At 43.7% G+C, this 19,566-nt stretch overlaps 1 protein-coding gene across 12 annotated transcripts in view; it reads right to left on the bottom strand.

Annotated features, from left to right (window-relative positions):
• The window catches only part of PTPRT (protein tyrosine phosphatase receptor type T), a 1,155,381-nt gene that overhangs the window by 817,533 nt on the left and 318,282 nt on the right, over positions 1-19,566 (bottom strand). For all 12 annotated transcript variants that reach the window (XM_044927640.2, XM_044927642.2, XM_044927641.2 and 9 more), the window contains exon 2: positions 18,610-18,735. In XM_044927640.2, the coding sequence (XP_044783575.2) occupies positions 18,610-18,735 (126 nt within the window). The remainder of the gene's footprint in view (positions 1-18,609; positions 18,736-19,566) is intronic.

Below are 19,566 nucleotides of genomic sequence, written 5' to 3'. Positions count from 1 at the left end.
AGCGACTTAGCAGCAGCAGCAGCATTGTTACATCGGATCCACCTCAGATCATCAGGCATTAGATCCCAGAGGTTGGGGACTCCTGCTCTGGAGCATGAACTCAAAACCTCTCCATTCTTAGATCCGAGAATAAAGCTTTCCTTTGCTTCTGAATGAACTCAGTCTTGTTCTATTGGCTCCAACACCACCAAGCCAGAGGAACCTTCCTGGGGGTCCAGCTCAAAAGGGTCAATAACACTTACACATCACTGGGGCTGGAAGCCTAGAAACTACATCTCTTCCTGGTAATTGTGGTAAAAACATTTCAGTTTTACTGTCTTAGTCATGTTTCAAGTGTACAGTTCAGTAGTGATAACTACATGCATTCTGTGGTATAACCAACCTACAGAACTTTCTCATCTTGCAAACCCAAAACTCTGAACCCAATTGGAACAGAACTTCCCACATCCTCTCTGGTTTATTTCACTTAGGAGAATGTCCCCAAGATTCACCTATCTTGCAGAATGTGGCAGGATTTTCTTCTTTTTTAAGACTGAATAATAGTCTCTTGCATGTATAGAGGATGTTTTCTTTATCCATTCATCCAGTGATGGACATCTGAGCTGCTTTCACCTCTTGGCTACTATGAATAAAGTTGCAAGGAGTATAAATGTGTCAATACTGCTTCAATTCCTTTCAGTTCTTCTGGATATATATACTCAGAAGTAGGAATGCAGGATCATACTGTAATTTTATTTTTAACTGTTAATGAAAACTTCATACTGTTTCCCATAGCAGTTACATCAGTTTACATTGCTACCCTCAATGCAAAAGGGTTTCAAATTCTCCAAATCCTTGCCAACACTTATTATTTTCCATTTTTAAAAACATTACAATTACCATTATTATTACTAATATGGCCATTCTAATGCATGTGAGATGATATATCATTGTGGTTTTCATTTGTATTTCTCTAATGGTCTATTGCACATCTTTTAATATGTCTGTTGGTTACTTCTACTTATCTTCTTTGCAGAGGTGACTGTTCAAGCCCTTTGCCCATTTTTTCAATCATTATTTGCTTTTTTATTGTTGGGTTGTAAGAGTCTTTCATCTATTCTGGATATTAACTCTTCAGTACACACAAGACCTGTAAATATTTTCTCCCATCCACAGGTCATCTTTGTTTATTGAGTCCTTAGATTCACAGAGGTTTCTAAGTTTGATGCAGTCCCATTTGTCTATTTTTGTTAAATCTTCTTTTGGTGTTATATCCAAAGAATCATTGCCAAGACCAATATTATGAAGGTTTCCTCTTATGTTTCTTCTAGGAGTTTTATTGTCTCAGTCTTATGTTTTTAGCTTTTTAATCTATTTCAAGTTAATTTTTAAGTATGGTAAGCACACATACATTATTATTTCTTACACATTTTTGTTGTTATGGTATAAGAGTCGAGCTTCATTCTCTGGCATGCAGATATCTAGTTTTCCCAACACAATCATTGAAGAGACTGTCCTTTCTCAATCACGGTCTTCGCACCTTGTTGAAGACTACTTAACCATGTATGTGAGGGTTTCCCAAGGTTTTATGAGACTATCCGGAGGTTTGATAATACCCAACATCAAACATCTTCCTGATTGAAATACCTAGGATGGTTTCTACTTTCCCACTTAAATCCCAACTAACAGAGTCATCATGCTTATATGTTTCGGCAGCTATGGTTGAAAAGCCTCTTTCCACCTATAAATCTTACTCTAACCTTGAAAACTCTCAGCACTCTTAACAAAGGGCATAGAATATTTTTGCTTGTCTGTAGCTTTAACAAGTTGCTTCACTAATAAAGAGTAATGATCTAAAATCTGAGAAAGTGCAACCTGAGTTTCTTAATGATGAACACTCAGGTAAGAAAGCAATTTTAGAAAAATTGGAACATTTGAGGAAGATTTTTAAAACAGCTTGTTTGAACAACTGTTACTTTCCAAAGCTGAAGTGTAAAGTGTTAAGCACAGAGCACAGTGGGGAGACCAGAGAGATTAAGAAGAGTAGGATGTCTTTTTTAGAAAAAAAAAAAAAAAAGGAAAAGTTCTGTCAATGACCAAATGTCTCACTAATCAGCAATTGTGGGAAACTTAAATCTGAAGATGTACCCATGATACTAAGGAAGACAGCAGACAGCAGGAGGTGGCGGGGGGTGGGGAGGAGTCTCTAGGACAAAAGAATTTTTCACTGATGTTCTACTTTGTAAATGTTATCCACTAATTCCTACATTTAAAAAAGGTCTCCTTTTCTTTTTGAACCATAAATTACAAATTAAAGAATGCTAGAGTCAGAGGAAATTGATGGCCCATTCAATATGTAAGGTAAACAGGCCCAGGCAGGGACAGTGCTTGGCCCGAGGTTACAGAGCATATTAATGGCAGAGCTAGGACTACAACTCGGGATTCCTTATTTTTAAACCTATTTCATAGAAAAGGATAAAGAAGGCACAGAGAAAAAACTTGGCCTGCCTAGAGTCTCACGTGAGTGGCAGAGCTGGGACAGGCGCTCTGGGACATCTCCCTACCCACGTGACAGAGGGCCAGGCTAACAGAGGCCTGCTCCCAGCCTCATCATGGTCCTGGTGGGGAAATGCCAAGAAAACAAAGGAAGAAAGCACCGAAGGGGCCCCAAGGATGCCCCAGACCACTCCTCAGTCAGGAAAACAAGGTTCAGAGGGTCAGGCAGCACAGCGAGGCAGGGACAAAGTCCCACGTGAGTGTGACAAAAGGTGGTAATTCTGGGAGACATCGGCATAAGCCACTGGTGGACGGCTTTGGTTCAAATCCCCTCTCTGCCATTTACTACCTCTGTGACTAAGGTCAAGTTACTTAATCTCTTTGCGCCTCCATTTTCCCATGTGCAAATACGGAACAAAATAGTACTGATACTACCTAGGGTTGGCGTCAACCATAAAGGAAAAGACATTTAAAATGCCTGGCACATAATAAGTGCTCAGTAAATGCCAGCTGTTTTTATTATCAAAGGAAAGCATTCCTGTGGGTGGGAGTGCAATTGGTCCAATCAAAATCTGATAAAACAGGACAGCACTGAACAACAGACATATAATGTGAGCCATGTAGGTTATGTTAAACTTTGGAGTAGCAATGTTATAAAGTAAAAGAAATGAGTTACTTTAAATAACTAATGATCCAATCCAGCATACCTAAAATGTTTGTGTGCTCAGTTGCTCAGTCATGTCCAATTCTTTGCGACCCCATGCACTGGAGCCCGCCAGGTTCCTCTGTCCATGGGATTTTTTAGACAAGAATATTGGAGGGGGTGACCATTTCCTCTCCCATGGGATCTTCCTGACCCAGGGATCAAACCCATGTCTCCAGCATCTCCTGTATTGGCAGGAGGATTTTTTATCACTGAGTTACCTGGAAAGCCCTGTATGTCTAAAATACAATTGTTTTAACATGTAGTCAATATAAAAATTATAAATGAGATTTTTTTTTAATTTTTTTTTTAAAATCTGGTGTATATTTTACATGTAAAGGACCAACCATATTTCAAGTCCTCAATAGCCACATGAGGCTAGTGGCCATCGTACTGGACTCTGTAGGTTCAGGATACTCCCAAGTAGGATTACAATGTACTGTTAGGTTTTCCAGATTACTGGACTCTATATTATGGAGTCACACAGCCATGTTATTTCACTAAATTACCCCCCCCCAAAACTACTCTGTTTATATTAAACTACAATTTTCCTTCTCTTATCAAATCTTTCATAATATATTGAACTACAATTCAACAATTTGAACTAAAATTCAAATTACTATCATTTTCAAAACATAAAGAAAGCCAGTTTTCTCATTGAAGACAAGGCAATCCATATATTCAAAATGAAGGTGTTCACTTGGAGGAGGACCGGCCTCTGGAGAAACAGCCCCATCAGATAAACAAACCAAGAAAACACCACCCACTGCTCTGGGCTGGCATCAGCATGACCGTCCTCTCAGGCTGTCTTGGGAGTGGCTGGGGTGGAAGCCGCAGGAGACTGAGGAAGCATGAGGGGACTCCAGTGAGATGTCTCTGATGCCGAGACATCCATGATGTTCCCTTCTGACAAACCACTCAAAACAGCCTGCAGGCTGGTTATGTCTGCATTCAGGCGGACACTGACGGCCTCAGTCAACTCAACAAGCCAGCAGGATGGCCAACCCTCAGCGACTGGACATAGGGCTTCCCCCTCATCCTCTCATAAAGATGACCCCACAAAAAGGTTTCAGGCAACTTCAGTTTTCCGCACGTGAATACATTAGCCAAATGGTATCTAAATTAGTACTATGGAGTCCTAAGATAACAATTTCCTTACACATCCATATTTAAATCACGTTTCATAAGATAACATATTACCTCAAAAATAGGTCGGGGCTCAGAGTCCAGACTCTAGAATCAAACTGCCTGGATTCAAAGCTCAGCTCCTCTGTTTACTATTAAGCATGAGGTGAGTTCCTCAATATTCTGTGCCTCAGTTTCCTCATGTGTAAAATATGGGTAATAACAGTACTCAGCTCGCAGTAGTGCTGAAGTATGAAAAGAGTTAAAAACACATACAGCCTTTAGAACGTCGTCCAGTAAGTGGTACACATGTATTAGCTAAAAAATTGTGGTTTATCTGTCACCAGCTCATTCCACTTCTCCATGCACGGTTCTTTCTAGCCTCACTCTGTTCTCTCTGTTAAAAAAAAAAAGTTCTTTTCTGCTTGACCTTTGAGACCCTTGCAGATCTCATGGTGGTGGCGAGGGGTATCCTCCACATTCCAATAACAGGCTTCCTCCTGTTCCCATAGGCTCTGTCCCCCGCTCTTGCAATAATCCTTCAAATAAAGTCTCTCCTTACTTAAGCCTAGAGATATTTGTTAATTTGACAACTGTTATTTAAAAGGCTGTGTGTTCCATAAATAACAATTTAATGTATAGCAGAGGAAACTATCTTGTAATATCTTTCAATATCTTGTAATAACCTATAATAGAATTGAATCTGAAATAATACGCATGGATAACTGAATCACTTTGCTGTACACCTGAAAGTAACATGATATTTTAAATCAACGATACTTCAATTAAAAAAAAAAAGTGTGTTCCTCTGTATCTTATAATAAAGCAACCCAAATAGCACAAAATTTTGCTCCCAAAATAGTGGTTTATAATCCATTCCCATATATTAATAGAAACTTTCAAACTCATCACATCTGCCGGTGACATCTCAGTCTGTCACCAGAGGAAGCACTTTTTAAGTTGAGCGGCATGGGTCTACATCACCTTAATTCATTGATACCATTTGGATACAATACTTTTTAATCCAGGTATGATGTCACAGGAAACTGAAGGTCAACGCAAGCATCTATGTGGGTATTAGAACAGATATGTTTTCCCATTTATCTGACAAACGTTAAGTCACATCATTGCAACGATCCCCTGTAACTTTTCCAAGCCATTCTTGGAGCTTGTCACTATTTGGTCTCTCCTTGAAAAATACTACTGAACTTGTCTTCAATTCCCTTGCCTTTTCCCTACCAATTCTACTCACCCCTGTAAGGACCCTAAACTAGCACTGACTGGGGTCACTGCAGGGTGACGTCATTTTCCCCATTAATTTTGTAGCTCACAGAACATAAAAGAGCATCCCATAATAGGAGATGCTTTGTAAGAACTTTTCTGAGAGCTATTTGGAGGCAGAGATCTCGCCTTTTACTTGAGTATCTGAGGCGTATTTTGGCTTTTATCCTTTCTTCTCTCACTGCCATTTGCTGGGTGTCAGTTAAACAAACTATAGCACATCTATTCAGCGGGAGACCACGCAGCCCTGGAAGGTGAAAGTTAGAGCTGAGCATAGGGGTCTGAAAAGAGACCAGTGACCCAGCTGTGAAGGAGCCACGATCCTACCCAGGACCTGCATTCTGAAGAGGCACCAGAGTGAGGTGACTGACTCATGGGGCCGGAAGCCGTACTTCCTACAGGCAAATCCCAGCTCCATAGCAAGCCTGGCAAGGCCTTTATCTTCCTGTGCCTCCAGTTCCCTCATTTCTAAAATGAAGATCATAATATCTATATCAGAGGACTGCTACAGGATTAAATAAGCTAATATATCTTAAGTGTTTAGGATAGTGCCTGCCACACAATAAATACTATACAAATATCACTTTCCTACTATCATTGTTACTGTTATCAAATACATATATGCTCTGACTTCCCCCTTCTTCTCTCCCTTTCCTTTCTCCCTCCCTCTCTTTCTTGATACACATCCATTTGTTGACAGTAATATTTGAGAGAACAAAGACAGGGGTGGAGAAAGCTCATTTATATGTACAGATTCAGCATTTCTTTAAGAATGAATATACTGTATTTTATCATTAAAGAGGGGAAAATGTATTGACTCAACAGTAACTACGGAGAAGGCAATGGCACCCCACTCCAGTACTCTTGCCTGGAAAATCCCATGGATGGAGGAGCCTGGAAGGCTGCAGTCCATGGGGTCGCTGAGGGTCGGACACGACTGAGACTTCACTTTCACTTTTCACTTTCATACATTGGAGAAGGAAATGGCAACCCACTACAGTGTTCTTGCCTGGAGAATCTCAGAGACAGGGCAGCCTGCTGGGCTGCCATCTATGGGGTTGCACAGAGTCGGACATGACTGAAGTCACTCAGTAGCAGCAGCAACAGTAACTAAATGGGAACATAAGAGCTTACTGCTTTAAACCAACCAATCATAATATCAAGAGTGATTAAGGCCACCTAGAGGCCCATTCTTCCTGATCATTTTAATGTAAATGTGACATTAAAAAAAACAAAAAGTAGTTTCAGATTTTAGATAAGTCACATTTCTCCAACGGGGAGCCTCTTCATGGGTCATAAGCCGACCTATACATCTGTGAGAGTAGATCAAGCCCCAGAGTGAAGACAGGGTAATCCCCAGGGTCCCTTTATTTTTGCCAAGAATCAACCCCAGATCAAAGGCCTGACCAGCCAGGCCACAGCCTCAACAAGCTGAGTGGAGGTATTTGGGGTGTGAAAGCTACAGATGTGCCAGGTCCCATGAAAATGCCAAAGAAAGAAGCAGCCTCTCACGGTTCTTTCACAAATTTTCAGACATCATTTCTCTCTTGATTTTCCTAATACTAATAATCCCAATGGCAATTTAGTTCACACACAGACCAACTACCCTATTCTAAACCCCATGCAGGGCACAAGAAATTCAGCAATGAGAGGCAGCCCATGCCCTCAACTAGCTCACAGTCTTAGTGAGAAATCAGGGAAAATATATCATAAACTCAATCATAAAAGCACAGAGGAATTAGGGAAGACTTCCTGGAGGAGGTGACATCCTCTACCAATAAGAAGAGATGGAACAGGAGGTGCCCTTGAGCCAGAGGCCTGATGGTCTGGTCTTCAGTGTTTGTGGTCAAAAACAAGAAAAATAATGACAATCTGTCTCAAAAACTGAATGGTCTGGAAGAATATTGGGAGTCTCATGAACAGAAAGCTGAAGGATAGGTTGAAAAAGCAAAAACTATGGTGTTCTAGAGGACCAAGGGAGGAGGTAGTTCAGCAACCTTTTTTAGGACAACTTCTTGTGGCCCAGCCACTGCCCCTCCATGGACATACCTACTACACAAGCCTCTGACTGCTAACTCATCCTTCCTAGATGATATTCCTGGCTGAATCCAGGTCACAAGTCCAGCCATGCCCAGGCTGTTGGGGGGTGGTAAATTTCTAGCACCTTCACCTGCCAGCAACCTGCTCCACAATCCACTAAGATCCCACACAATAACAGTCCCCAAGTTAGGAAGCAGGGTTGGAGGCTGGACTCACAAAACAAAATCATGAAGGCTTGTCTCCTATGATTACTCAGCAGAGGAAAGGTAAGAGGAGAGGCCAGGAGAGGGGGCTGAGGCTGGAGACAGACACTGGGGTCGTATGAGAAGAATATCCAGTTATTGATAAGAGCAGGTCATTTAACATTCACTGCTACTTCCTACATCCCAGACACTGGCATTCCACATAAGTAAAATTCCACATAAGTAAGATGTAAGCTGGCGCCCCAGCTTACAAGGAGAACAGGAGTTCAGCACAAAGACGATGAAGAGGCTCACTCTTCATCCAGTAGTGAGAGCCCTTCTTGCTTTTCTTGCCAATATCCACCTTGACTAGCCAGGGCTTGGGCTGCTCTGGTTGATTACTATGTAGAACATAATTCCTGCTCATCCCCAGAAGGTCTCTATCCGCTGTGCTAAGAGCTGGAATGCACTGCACTCAGGGGACAATTACCAGTTCCTGACTTGTAAATAGGACTTCAGAATTCACAAGCACTTTTCCCCATATCAACTCATGGGCAAATTTCCAGGATTCCACATTTGACATGTGGATGATGTTCCTCCTCCAGATCTCAAAAATAATACACAACCATTCTGCATTTGGTACACCAGGGAGTACAGAAATATAGACAGATAGATGCAAGCAGATTTGATAACTTCTGTTGGAGATGAGCTCAGAGATCTCTGTCTCTGTACAAAAATGCAATGTGACTGAAGAATCACATTAACTGGGAGGAACTTAAGCCTGCAAAACAAAGGTGGCTAAATCAATCACACAATAGTCATTGGAATGGAAGACTCTGAAGCTTTTAGAAAGCATGCTTTTGAGGAATACATAATGGCCTGGGAAAATTCTTAAAAATAGCATTATATAGAAAGATAGATATTTATGTAAGTTTGTGTGCACAGATGACTTTTGTTCTTTATAGCAATGCCTATTGTGCCTGTTCTCTACAATGAATATGCATTATTTTTGCCTCATGAATCATGACTGTTCATAGAAATAACTTAGAAGATGTTCAGCTGATGGAAGCACCAAGTATACAATATATATTTCTCTACCCCGGGGTTGAAGCCTGGTTCCTCTTTCATATAAAATTTACGTGACCTCGGACCAATCACTTCATCACTCTGGGGCTTGGTTTTCTCAAAAATAAAGAAGAGACAATACCTCAGAATTCATAGGATGGTGGCATGTTAGACGAAATGTACAGGGCCATGCCTAACCCAATTCATGTTTAGAGTGATCACACAGTCAATGCCAGTTCCCTTAAAAGAGAACAAAAGCCCCAGGTACTGACAGAACTCTCGTGTGAATTCTAACTGTAGAAAAGGGGACGGGGTCAGGGTACGGATGTGTAATTGACCCAGGAGTAGTTTTTCAGAGCTGCCGTAACAAATTACCACAAACCAGGAGGCTTCAGACAACAGAAACGTATTCCTTCACAGTTCTGGAGTCCAGGAGTTTGAAACCAAGGTGCTGGCAGGGCCATACAACGCCCCCACCCAGACCGCAGGAAGAATCCTTCCTTGCCTCTTCTGTTTCCTGGGGTCTGCTGGCAATCCTTGGCTTTCCTTGGCCTGTAAATGCATCACTCCAGTCTCTGCCTCTGGCTTCACGTGGCTTTCTCCCCTGTGTGTCTGTGTGGCACTTCTCCTCCACCAGACACTCTACGAGGGCTCAGGATAAGCAGCACGACCTCACCTTTGCTGACTACATCTGCCAAGACCTTATCTCCAAATACAAGTATATTCACAGGTGCCAAGGACCAGGACCTCGACTTATCTCTTTGGGAACACAGTTCAACCCATAACAGACCCCAACCTTCTGTCTGTAAATATTAGCAGTTCCAGTGAACTGGCAGGAACTATAAATATTAGCAATTAGAGTGAACTGGCCAAGGGGCCAGTGGCATGAAGGAAAAGCCAGTACCATCCGGGGTCTGTGCCTGCTTCCATGGCAGCTGATTGGTTGGAATATTCCTGTCTGTATGTTTACTCTGAATCTTTTCCAACACCTGCCCTTTCCAATTGGATAACTAACTGCTGCTGCTGCTGCTGCTAAGCCGCTTCAGTCGTGTCCGACTCTGTGCGACTCCATAGACAGCAGCCCACCAGGCTCCCTCATCCCTGGGATTCTCCAGGCAAGAACACTTTGTATTTCTCTGCTCTAGAGATTCGTACAGGATGGACAGAAGAAGCTGCTTGAAGTCAAGGGTTCCTTCTTTCTTCCTTTTTTTTTAAGGTCTAAACTTTCTAAAGACACTATGCTGTGGGTCTCAGAAGGGCTGGCCTAAGATGAGCTGTGGCTTTGAGGGCTAGGAAGGAGAGGGAAGAAGTTCCTACACTGAAAAGAGGAAAGAGATGGATCTGTTGGTCCCAAATGGCCCAATGGTAATACTTGAGGAGGAGACAGACCCCAAAAGAGATCCTGGGTGAGATATCTGGGCTGGGTTGATTCAGGACAAGGGCTCCAAACCTGGGGAAGAAGCAGCAGGATCACTGGACCCAGAGGGACCACAAGGAATACAAGGTTGGCTTCTCAGAGGAAACCACGAGGACCTATTTAAGCCCCAGGACATTTGTAGACCCCGAGGGAAAGGGGGAGGTCAAAGAACAACTACCATGTAAGGCTTCATTCCTTGGAGGCTCAGGGTCACATCCAGGCTGATGCCAAGGCCTCCTTTCTTGTGCACTTGGGTTTGCAGCTTGAGGTTCATTCTGACACTTAATGTCCTACAAGCATCAGAAGGAAATAGAGGGAAACCTCCCAGTCCCACTGCCTCCCAGCTTCAGCCCCCCTAAAAGAGAGCTGCTGGCACTTCCCTCTTCCCTCAGCCCCCCAGAAACCCTCCGGCCAGGCCCAGGGCTGGACCTCACTGCCGACATGTAGAAATTCATGCCAAAGTTGGGGATGGCACATCTGGGAACCTGAGGCAGTTCCAGTTAGTTCCCTGGGCAAGATGGAAGCTTAGATGGAGGATCTGAGGGTGCAGTAACACCCACTGTCTGTAACAGACCCTGCAAAGATGAGGTGGGGACAAAACCAGATGTGAAGCCTGGAATGCTAGCCTGAGGGTTTTTCTCAAGGAGGGGGATGAGGAAAGAGAAAGACAGATGCTGAGTGTGGACTGAATTAACAGAGAAGAGGGAGGAGGTGACCTCCCTCTGGGTAGCATGTATCCTGGGTATGGAAAAGCCTCTCTGGGCCCATCAGGGGCCCATAGCAGACCTCCTGCTGGAAGGGTCACCTGTGCAAATCAGCATCTAGGGTCAAGTGAGCTTGAAGGAAGGGGCAAGGTTTCAAGGTGGACTTAGTCTCAGACCCTGTAAGAAGCAGAAAAGAACTTAAGGAAAGCAGCACGGATGAACCCTACTATAGGCCGATACTCATACAGACACCAGTCCACTTAACTCTCACGCTGGTTCCCACGTTAATGATGAAGAAATTGAGGCAGAGGGATGGAGGCCCAGCATCAGCAGGCTACGGTGTAGGACTGGAAGAAGCTGGCCTAAAACAAGTCTATGATGAGGACTTTGAAAGTGGAGAACAGGATGCTATAAGACAGCTGTAAGACTTCAAGGGGGTCTTTCATCAGACAGACCAAGGAGGGGCAGCTCCCTGAGAAGGGGTGATGCTGGGACCTGATGAAACCAGGCAAGTGAAGAGCAGAGACAACCACTGCAGGGCGAGGGTACAACACATGCAAGGGCCCTGAATCAGGAGCTGAAAACAAGACCAGTGTGTCTGGAGCATTTTGAGAGAGCAGGAAAAGGCCTCAGAAAAGACACTAGGTCATCCAAGACTTGGCAGGCATGGTGAAGAGTTCAGGTCATCCTATGTGCCAGGGAAGTGCCCAAGGGGCATGGGCAGACTGACCCAGAGCCTAGCACAGAGCCTGACCCATGGAAGGGGCTCAGTGAAAGCTTGTGGGACATCTGAATACGTGGCATCATACTAGATTTCCAAGAGGATGGAAACCAATGGCTGTACCCAAGGAAGAGGAAGATCTCTGTCTTTGCCCAAGAGAAGAACAAACAATTTCGCCTAATCCAAATTCACTTTCATGCCTCTCTGCCTAAGAAGCACGCGGAGCTGCTGAAATCCACAGGCACATCATGACAGAATAATTTCAGTGATCATTATCAAATGCCTCTATTTAGAACAGCTCAAAAGTTTGTATTAGCACACTCCAATATTTATGAAACACCACTGTGCCATAATGAGGGGCTGAGAAAATGAAGATCAGAAGCAAGGTTTGTTCCTTCCAGGAACGAGAGTGTCGTGGTGGGAAAAGCAGCAGTGCCCCTCGTCTGGGGGGAACCTTGCTTTCCTGATCTATAAAATGGAAGGATGATAGCGAAGACTTTAAATGTGTGATCAGTTAATAAAAGGCCCAAAGGCATTTAAGAATGCTTATCATTCATTCCTGCATCAAAGAAACACTTGATAAAGACTATTTGCCCATCCATCCATGCACTCATCCAATAAAATTGTATTTCATGCATACTGTGCATGATGCGTTGATTTAAACACTAAAAATAAAGCCAGGAACAAGACTGTCATGGTCCTTGCTGACATGGAGCTTCTCACTTGGGGATACAACATACACTGAACAAGTAACATCAGTGATGCACATTTTGAGGAAAAGTGTAGGGTGCAATGGGGAACATTTACAGAAGGAGGTGACCCAGCCTGGAGCATCTAGGGAGCACCAGCCTAAGAGAGTGATGCAAGAGTGGAGATACAAGAGGAAGAGCAAGAGAACAGAGGCAGGCAAAGGTTATACGGAGGATCCCAATCTTATGTGAGTTCCTGAGGCAGAAAAGGGTCTGGAACATTCTCAATCAATCAGATCAGTCGCTCAGTCATGTCCAACTCTTTCCAACCCCATGGACTGCAGCATGCCAGCCTTCCCTCTCCATCAACAACTCCCAGAGCTTGCTCAAATTCATGCCCATCAAGTCAGTGATGCCATCCAACCATCTCATCCTCTGTCGTCCCTTTCTCCATCTGCCTTCAATCTTGCCCGCATCAGGGTCTTTTCAAATGAGTCAGTTCATTGCATCATGTGGCCAAAGTACTGGAGTTTCAGCTTTAACATTAGTACTTCCAATGAATATTCAGCAATGATTTCCTTTAGGATGGACTGGTTGGATCTCCTTGCAGTCCAAGGGACTCTCAAGAGTCTTCTCCATTACCAGAGTTCAAAAGCATCAATTCTTCGGTACTCAGCTTTCTTTATAGTCCAACTCTCACATCCATGCATGACTACTGGAGAAACCATAGCTTTGACTGGATGGACCTTTGTTGACAAAGTAATATCTCTGCTTTTTAACATGCTGTCTAGTTTGGTCATAGCTTTTCTTCCAAGGAACAAGCAACTTTTAATTTCATGGCTGCAGTCACCATCTGCAGTGATTTGGGAGCCCCCAAAAGAAAGTCTCTCATTGTTTCCATTGCTTCCCCATCTATTTGCATGAAGTGATGGGACCAGATGTCATGATCTTTGTTTTCTGAATGTTGAGTTTTAAGCCAACTTTTTCACTCTCCTCTTTCACTTTCATCAAGAGGCTTTTTTGTTCTTCTTTGCTTTCTGCCATAAGGGTGGTATCATCTGCATATCTGAGGTTATTGATATTTCTCCCAGCAATCTTGATTCCAGCTTGTGCTTCATCCAGCCCAGCATTGCACATGATGTACTATGCATATAAGTTAAATAAGCAGGGTGACAATATACAGCCTTGACGTACTCCTTTCCCAATCTGGAACCAGTCTGTTGTTCCATTTCCGATTCTAATTGTGGCTTTTTGACCTCCATACAGATTTCTCAGGAGGCAAGTCAGGTGGTCTGGTATTCCCATCTCTTGAAGAACTGTCCACAGTTTGTTGTGATCCACACAGTCAAAGGCTTTGGCATAAGCAATCAAGCAGAAGTAGATGTTTTTCTGGAACTCTCTTGCTTTTTCCATGATCCAGCAGATGTTGGCAATTTGATCTCTGGTTCCTCCACCTTTTCTAAAACCAGCTTGAACATCTGGAAGTTCATGGTTCACGTACTGTTGAAGCCTGGCTTGGAAAATTTTGAGCACTACTTTGCTAGCGTGTGAGATGAGTGCAATTGTGCGGTACTTTGAGCATTCTTTGGCATTGCCTTTCTTTGGGATTGGAATGAAAACTGACCTTTTCCAGTCCTGTGGCCACTGCTGAGTTTTTCAAATTTTCTTGCATATTAAGTGCAGGACTTCCACAGCATCATCTTTTAGGATTAGAAATAGTTCAACTGGAATTCCATCACCTCCACTAGCTTTGTTCACAGCTATGCTTCCTAAGGCCCACTTGACTGCATTCCAGGATGACTGGCTCTAGATGAGTGATCACACCATTGTGATTATCTGGGTCATCATGATCTTTTTTGTACAGCTCTTCTGTGTATTCTTGCCACCTCTTCTTAATATCTTCAGCTTCTGTTAGGTCCATACCATTTTTGTCCTTTATTGAGCCCATATTTGCATGAAATGTTCCCTTAGAATCTCTAATTTTCTTGAAGTGATCTCTAGTCTTTCCCATTCTATTCTTTTTCTCTATTTCTTTGCACTGATCACTGAGGAAGGCTTTCTTATCTCTCCATGGTATTCTTTACGGTGATTACAGTGAAGATCACTCAGTCGTGTCTGACTCTTTGCGACCTCATGGACTGTAGCCTACCAAGCTCCTTTGTCCATGGGATTTTCCAGGCAATAGTACTGGAGTGGATTGCCATTTCCTTCTCCAGGGAACTTCCCGACCCAGGGATCGAACCCGGGTCTCCCACATTGTAGACAGATGCTTAACCGTCTGAGCCACCAGGGAAGTCCCATGGTATTCTTTAGAACTCTGCATTCAAATCGCTGTATCTTTCCTTTTCTCCTTTGCTTTTTGCTTCTCTTCTTTTCTCAGCTTTTTGTAAGGCCTCAGACAACTATTTTGAATTTTTGCATTCTTGGGGATAGTCTTGATCACTGCCTCCTCTACAATGTCACAAACCTCAGTGCATAGTTCTTCAGGCACTGTCTATCAGATCTAACCCTTCATATCTATTTGTCACTTCCACTGTATAATCATAAGATCTGATTTAGGTCATACCTGAATGGCCTAGTGGTTTTTCTGACTTTCTTCAATGTAAGTCTGAATTTGGCAATAAGGAGTTCATGATCTGAGCCACAGTCAGCTCCCAGTCTTGTTTTTGCTGACTATATAGAGCTTTTCCATCTTTGGCTGCAAAGAATATAATCAATCTGATCTCGATGTTGACCATCTGGTGATGTCCATGTGTAGAGTATTCTCTTATGTTGTTGGAAGAGGGTGTTTGCTATGACCAGTGCATTCTCTTGGCAAAACTCTGTTAGCCTTTGCCCTGCTTCATTTTGTACTCCAAGGCCAAATTTGCCTGTTACTTCAGGCATCTCTTGACTTCCTACTTTTGCATTCCAGTCCCCTATAATGCAAAGGACATCTTTTTTGGGTGTTAGTTCTAGAAGGTCTTGTAGGTCTTCATAGACCCGTTCAACTTCAGCTTCTTTGGCATTAGTGATTGGGGCATAGACTTGGATTACTGTGATATTGAATGCTTTGCCTTGGAAATGAACAGAGATCATTCTGCTGTGTTCAAGACTGCACCCAAGTACTGCATTTCGGACTCTCTTGTTGACTATGAGGGCTCCTCCATTTCTTCTAAGGGATTCTTGCCCACAGTAGTAGATATAATGGTCATCTGAGTTAAATTCGCCCATTCCAGTCCATTTTAGTTCACTGATTCCTAAAATGTTGATGTTCATTCTTGCCATCTCCTATTTGACCACTTCCAATTTACCTTGTTTCATGGCCCTAACATTCCAGGTTCCTATGCAATATTGCTCTCTACAGCATCGGACTTTACTTCCATCACCAGTCACATCCATACCTGGGCGTTATTTTCTCTTTGGCTCCATCTCTTCCTTCTTTCTGGTGTTATTTCTCCACTCTTCTCCAGTAGCATATCATGCACCTACCAACCTGGGGAGTTCATCTTTCAGTGTCATAGAAATGATAAAATCCAGGGTGAAGTGAGCACAGGGGAGATCATGATATGGGGAGGCTGGACCAGGCCTGCAGGGCCTCGGAGGCCACAACTGGGCATTGGTCTCCTCTCTCAGAGCAAGAGGAAAGTCTCAAAAGAATTCCAGGCAGCGGCTGGGTGGGGGCAATGAAAGGAAGAGGTAAGGTGAACAGGCCTATATTCTAGAACAATCTCTGGCTTCTGTGCAGAGAGTGGATTAAAGTCAAAAGAAGAAGCCATTAATTCATGTATGTGGAATCTAGAAAAATAGTATAGATGATCCTATTTAGAGACACAGACCTGGAGAACAAACGTATGGACACCAAGGGGTGAAAAATGGAGGGTGGGAGGAACTGGGAGATTGAGGTTGACATATAAACACTATTGATGCCGTGTATAAAACAGACAACTAATGAGAACATACTGCGTGGCACAGGGAACTCTGCTCAGGTCTCTGCAGTGACCTAAAGGGGAAGGAAATCCAAAAGAGAGGGGACATACATGTGTGTAGGGCTGGTTTACTTTGCTGTACAGTGCTGTACAGCAGAGGCTAACGCAACATTGTAAAGCAACTATACTCCAATAAAATTAATTTTTAAAAAGAAATATTTTTTTAAAAAAGAGGAAGCTGAAAAGCCTGCATGAAAGTCTACCTGTGACCCAGGTGAGGGTGGATGGCATGGCACCACGGCAGTGGCGGCAGAGAGGGAGAGATGTGAGCAGACCTGAGATGGGCTCAGGAGGTGAAGGGGTAGGATGGAGTGATTGACAAGGAGAGGGAGGCAGAGAGAGGGAAGGGAGAAGTGTGACCCCTGGGTTTCTGAATCAGCACCAGAGTGATGAAGTGGCCTTTTGAGACAAGGAGCACTAAAGCGTGAGTAGATGGAGAAGAATCAAGAGTTCAATTTGGGAGATGTTGAGTCTGGAGAGCCTGCATGACCCTACAGGGCATCTAGTGGTCTAAGGATGAGCCAGAAGAGCCTGCATGTGTGCAGATACACATACAACACATACACACATACAGCACATACACATGTGCACTGTAAGATCTGAGGGCTTCCCTGGTGGCTAAGACAGTAAAGAATCTGCTGGCAATTCAGGAGACCTGGGATCAACCCCTGGGCCAGGGAGATCCCCTGGAGAGGTGAATGGCTACCCACTCCAGTATTTTTACCTGGAGAATTCCACTGACAGAGAAGCCTGGTGGACTACGGTCCATCCAGTAGCAAAGAGTCAGACAAGACTGAGCGACTAACACTTTAACTTTTCATAAGATCTGAATTTATTTGACCAACATCAAGAAGGATGGCCACACAGAGCACAGAAGATGTGGTAAGTAACCTTCAGCATAAGCATGCTACACTCCTGGTGTTTCTAATGGAAAGAGCGATTCTATTACATAAACGAAGACATTTCTGAGAGTAAAAGTCCGCAGTTTAAAAAATTATGATGGGACAACAGGCACAGAGGTTGTCCCATGGTCACCTTACTAACCATCTTGTGTAGTTTTGGTCATTCTGCTCATGTAAAGTAGGATCCTACCACATCTGAAAAGCTCAGTTTTGTACCATGTCACAGCTTTATGATACCTGGGGGGTTATGGCTATATTTGGGAGAAAGATACACAAGCAATTGATGTCCTCAAGAGGAAAGATAGAGCCAAGATATAAGCCTCCTGCTTTGGAGCCAAACTCAGAGTCAATATGGTCACACTGGTCACACCCTCAGCTGGACATCTCTGATCATCTTTCACCCTCACCTGGACATCTCTGCATACCTTTCTGTCTCCAGCTTAATGACATCCTGGCAAAGCTGTCTCTCAGAGCAGCTGACAAGACAAGGCAGCTGTGCAGTGGGTCACGTACATCAAGTTCCTAAGGTATGTCTGATGGCAACTGAAGTGCTGGGGAGAGTTGAGGCCCTTCATGGTGTGACGGTTAATTCCATGTGTCAACTTGACTGGACTAAGAGATGTCCCAATAGCTGGTAAGGCATTATTTCTGGGTGTGTCTAAGACAGGGTTTCCAGAATTGATTAGCATTTGAGTCAGAGACCTGAATAAAGCAAACAGCACGCCCCAGTGTAGATGAGCATCATCCAATCCTCTGAAGGCCCAACTAGAACAAAAGCATTTCCTCCAGGCACACCTTCCCTGGAATACACTGGCTATAACTCTTACAGGCCTGCTTCATGCAGGTATTCATCAGAAATGTATATTAGGCCTTCAGTCCCCTTGGTAAAGAATAAATTTGGCATTCAGGATGTTGGGACATCAACTTTATCAGTAATAGCTGGACTGTAGAAGTCTCCCTGTATATTTACAAACTGTGTCTGTGTAGTCCAGGAGGAAAGACATGACCTCAAATTATGGAGAAGTGTTCCTCCCCTAAGGTCCCATGACTCAGACTCCTAGACAAAATTCAGGGATGCCCCACTTGTAGCTCAAGTTCGGAATCTCAAAGCTCAAAGAAATCTAAGAGTTTCCTGAATCCAGATGACACACGACTTTTACCATACCCTTGAGAATGCGCTCAGCCTTGGTTTGCGTACCTCTGGGGGTGGTGAACTTACTACGAACAGAGTTACCTACTGCCCTCCCAACAGCTCAACCCAGAATAAAATTCTTCTCCATGAGTCATTGTAAAAGCTACCACCCCCATCAGAGCCTCAAGCACAGTTGGTCACGTACCTGTAGGCACCGCTGGGTCCAGCATTGGTTTCTCCCATGTGTTAACCTGCTCCCAGGTAAACCCGCTGGTCCCCAGGGCCACGCTATAACCACACTTGCTGTAGTGCTCATCAAAGGAACAGCCACCTGCAGACAAGAGAGACATGGGTAAATATATCCTTATGTTTGAGGCTTGGTTCGTTACCCCCGTCTCAGTGGCTCTTCATTTGCAGCTCTGAATTTTAAACTCTGGAGGAGATTTTCTTTTCCTAAAGGCAAGCAAACTGGATTTTTATATTTGCTTTGGTGCTCTAAGGAAAGACAGTGGCATCTGCAAGCCCCCTATTTAAAAAAGTTAATAAGGCTAGTTACATTGATTTCAATCTTCCTTCCTGAGAAAGTAAACAGCAACGTCTCCATCTAAGTAGAAAAAATGAATGCCAGGGCATGCCTCTGTAATTGCTTCCTCCAACGCGGAGAGATGCTGCAAGGCAGCCTACCGAGCACCAGCTTCGGAGTCCTGCAAAACGAGACACGGATCTCAGCTTTGTAAAGCCGGGTCAGCCCGGACCAGATGCTTCACCATCTGTGTCTCAGTTTCCTTACCTGGAATACGGAGGGGAAGATCCACTTGGCAGAAATATCAGGAGGATAAAATGGAGTAATATACGAAAAGTAACTGGCACAGCAAAAATTCTCAGCACCCACCTCCCTCCCTATAAGAGCAGTTTTTGTGGAGTAAAAATCAAATTTGTACAGAATTAGACAACTGTGCCCCAGGAAGATAATGAAGTCAAGGCTGGCAGTATTTAAAGCTTCTCCCTAAAAGTCCAAGCCATCCACCACCAGCACTTTACAATGAGTTGTGTAAACTGGATTGAGCACACGCTCTGGGCTCTAAGTTCCCTCCAGGTGACACAGAGAGATGTGATGTATAGAACAGGGGCTGCAACCAGGAAATGCTGGTCTGAACAGAGA

The sequence above is a fragment of the Bubalus bubalis genome, chromosome 14 (assembly GCF_019923935.1).
Source record: "Bubalus bubalis isolate 160015118507 breed Murrah chromosome 14, NDDB_SH_1, whole genome shotgun sequence".
Taxonomy (NCBI): Eukaryota; Metazoa; Chordata; class Mammalia; order Artiodactyla; family Bovidae; genus Bubalus; species Bubalus bubalis.
This window is presented reverse-complemented; position numbering and strand designations above follow the sequence as displayed.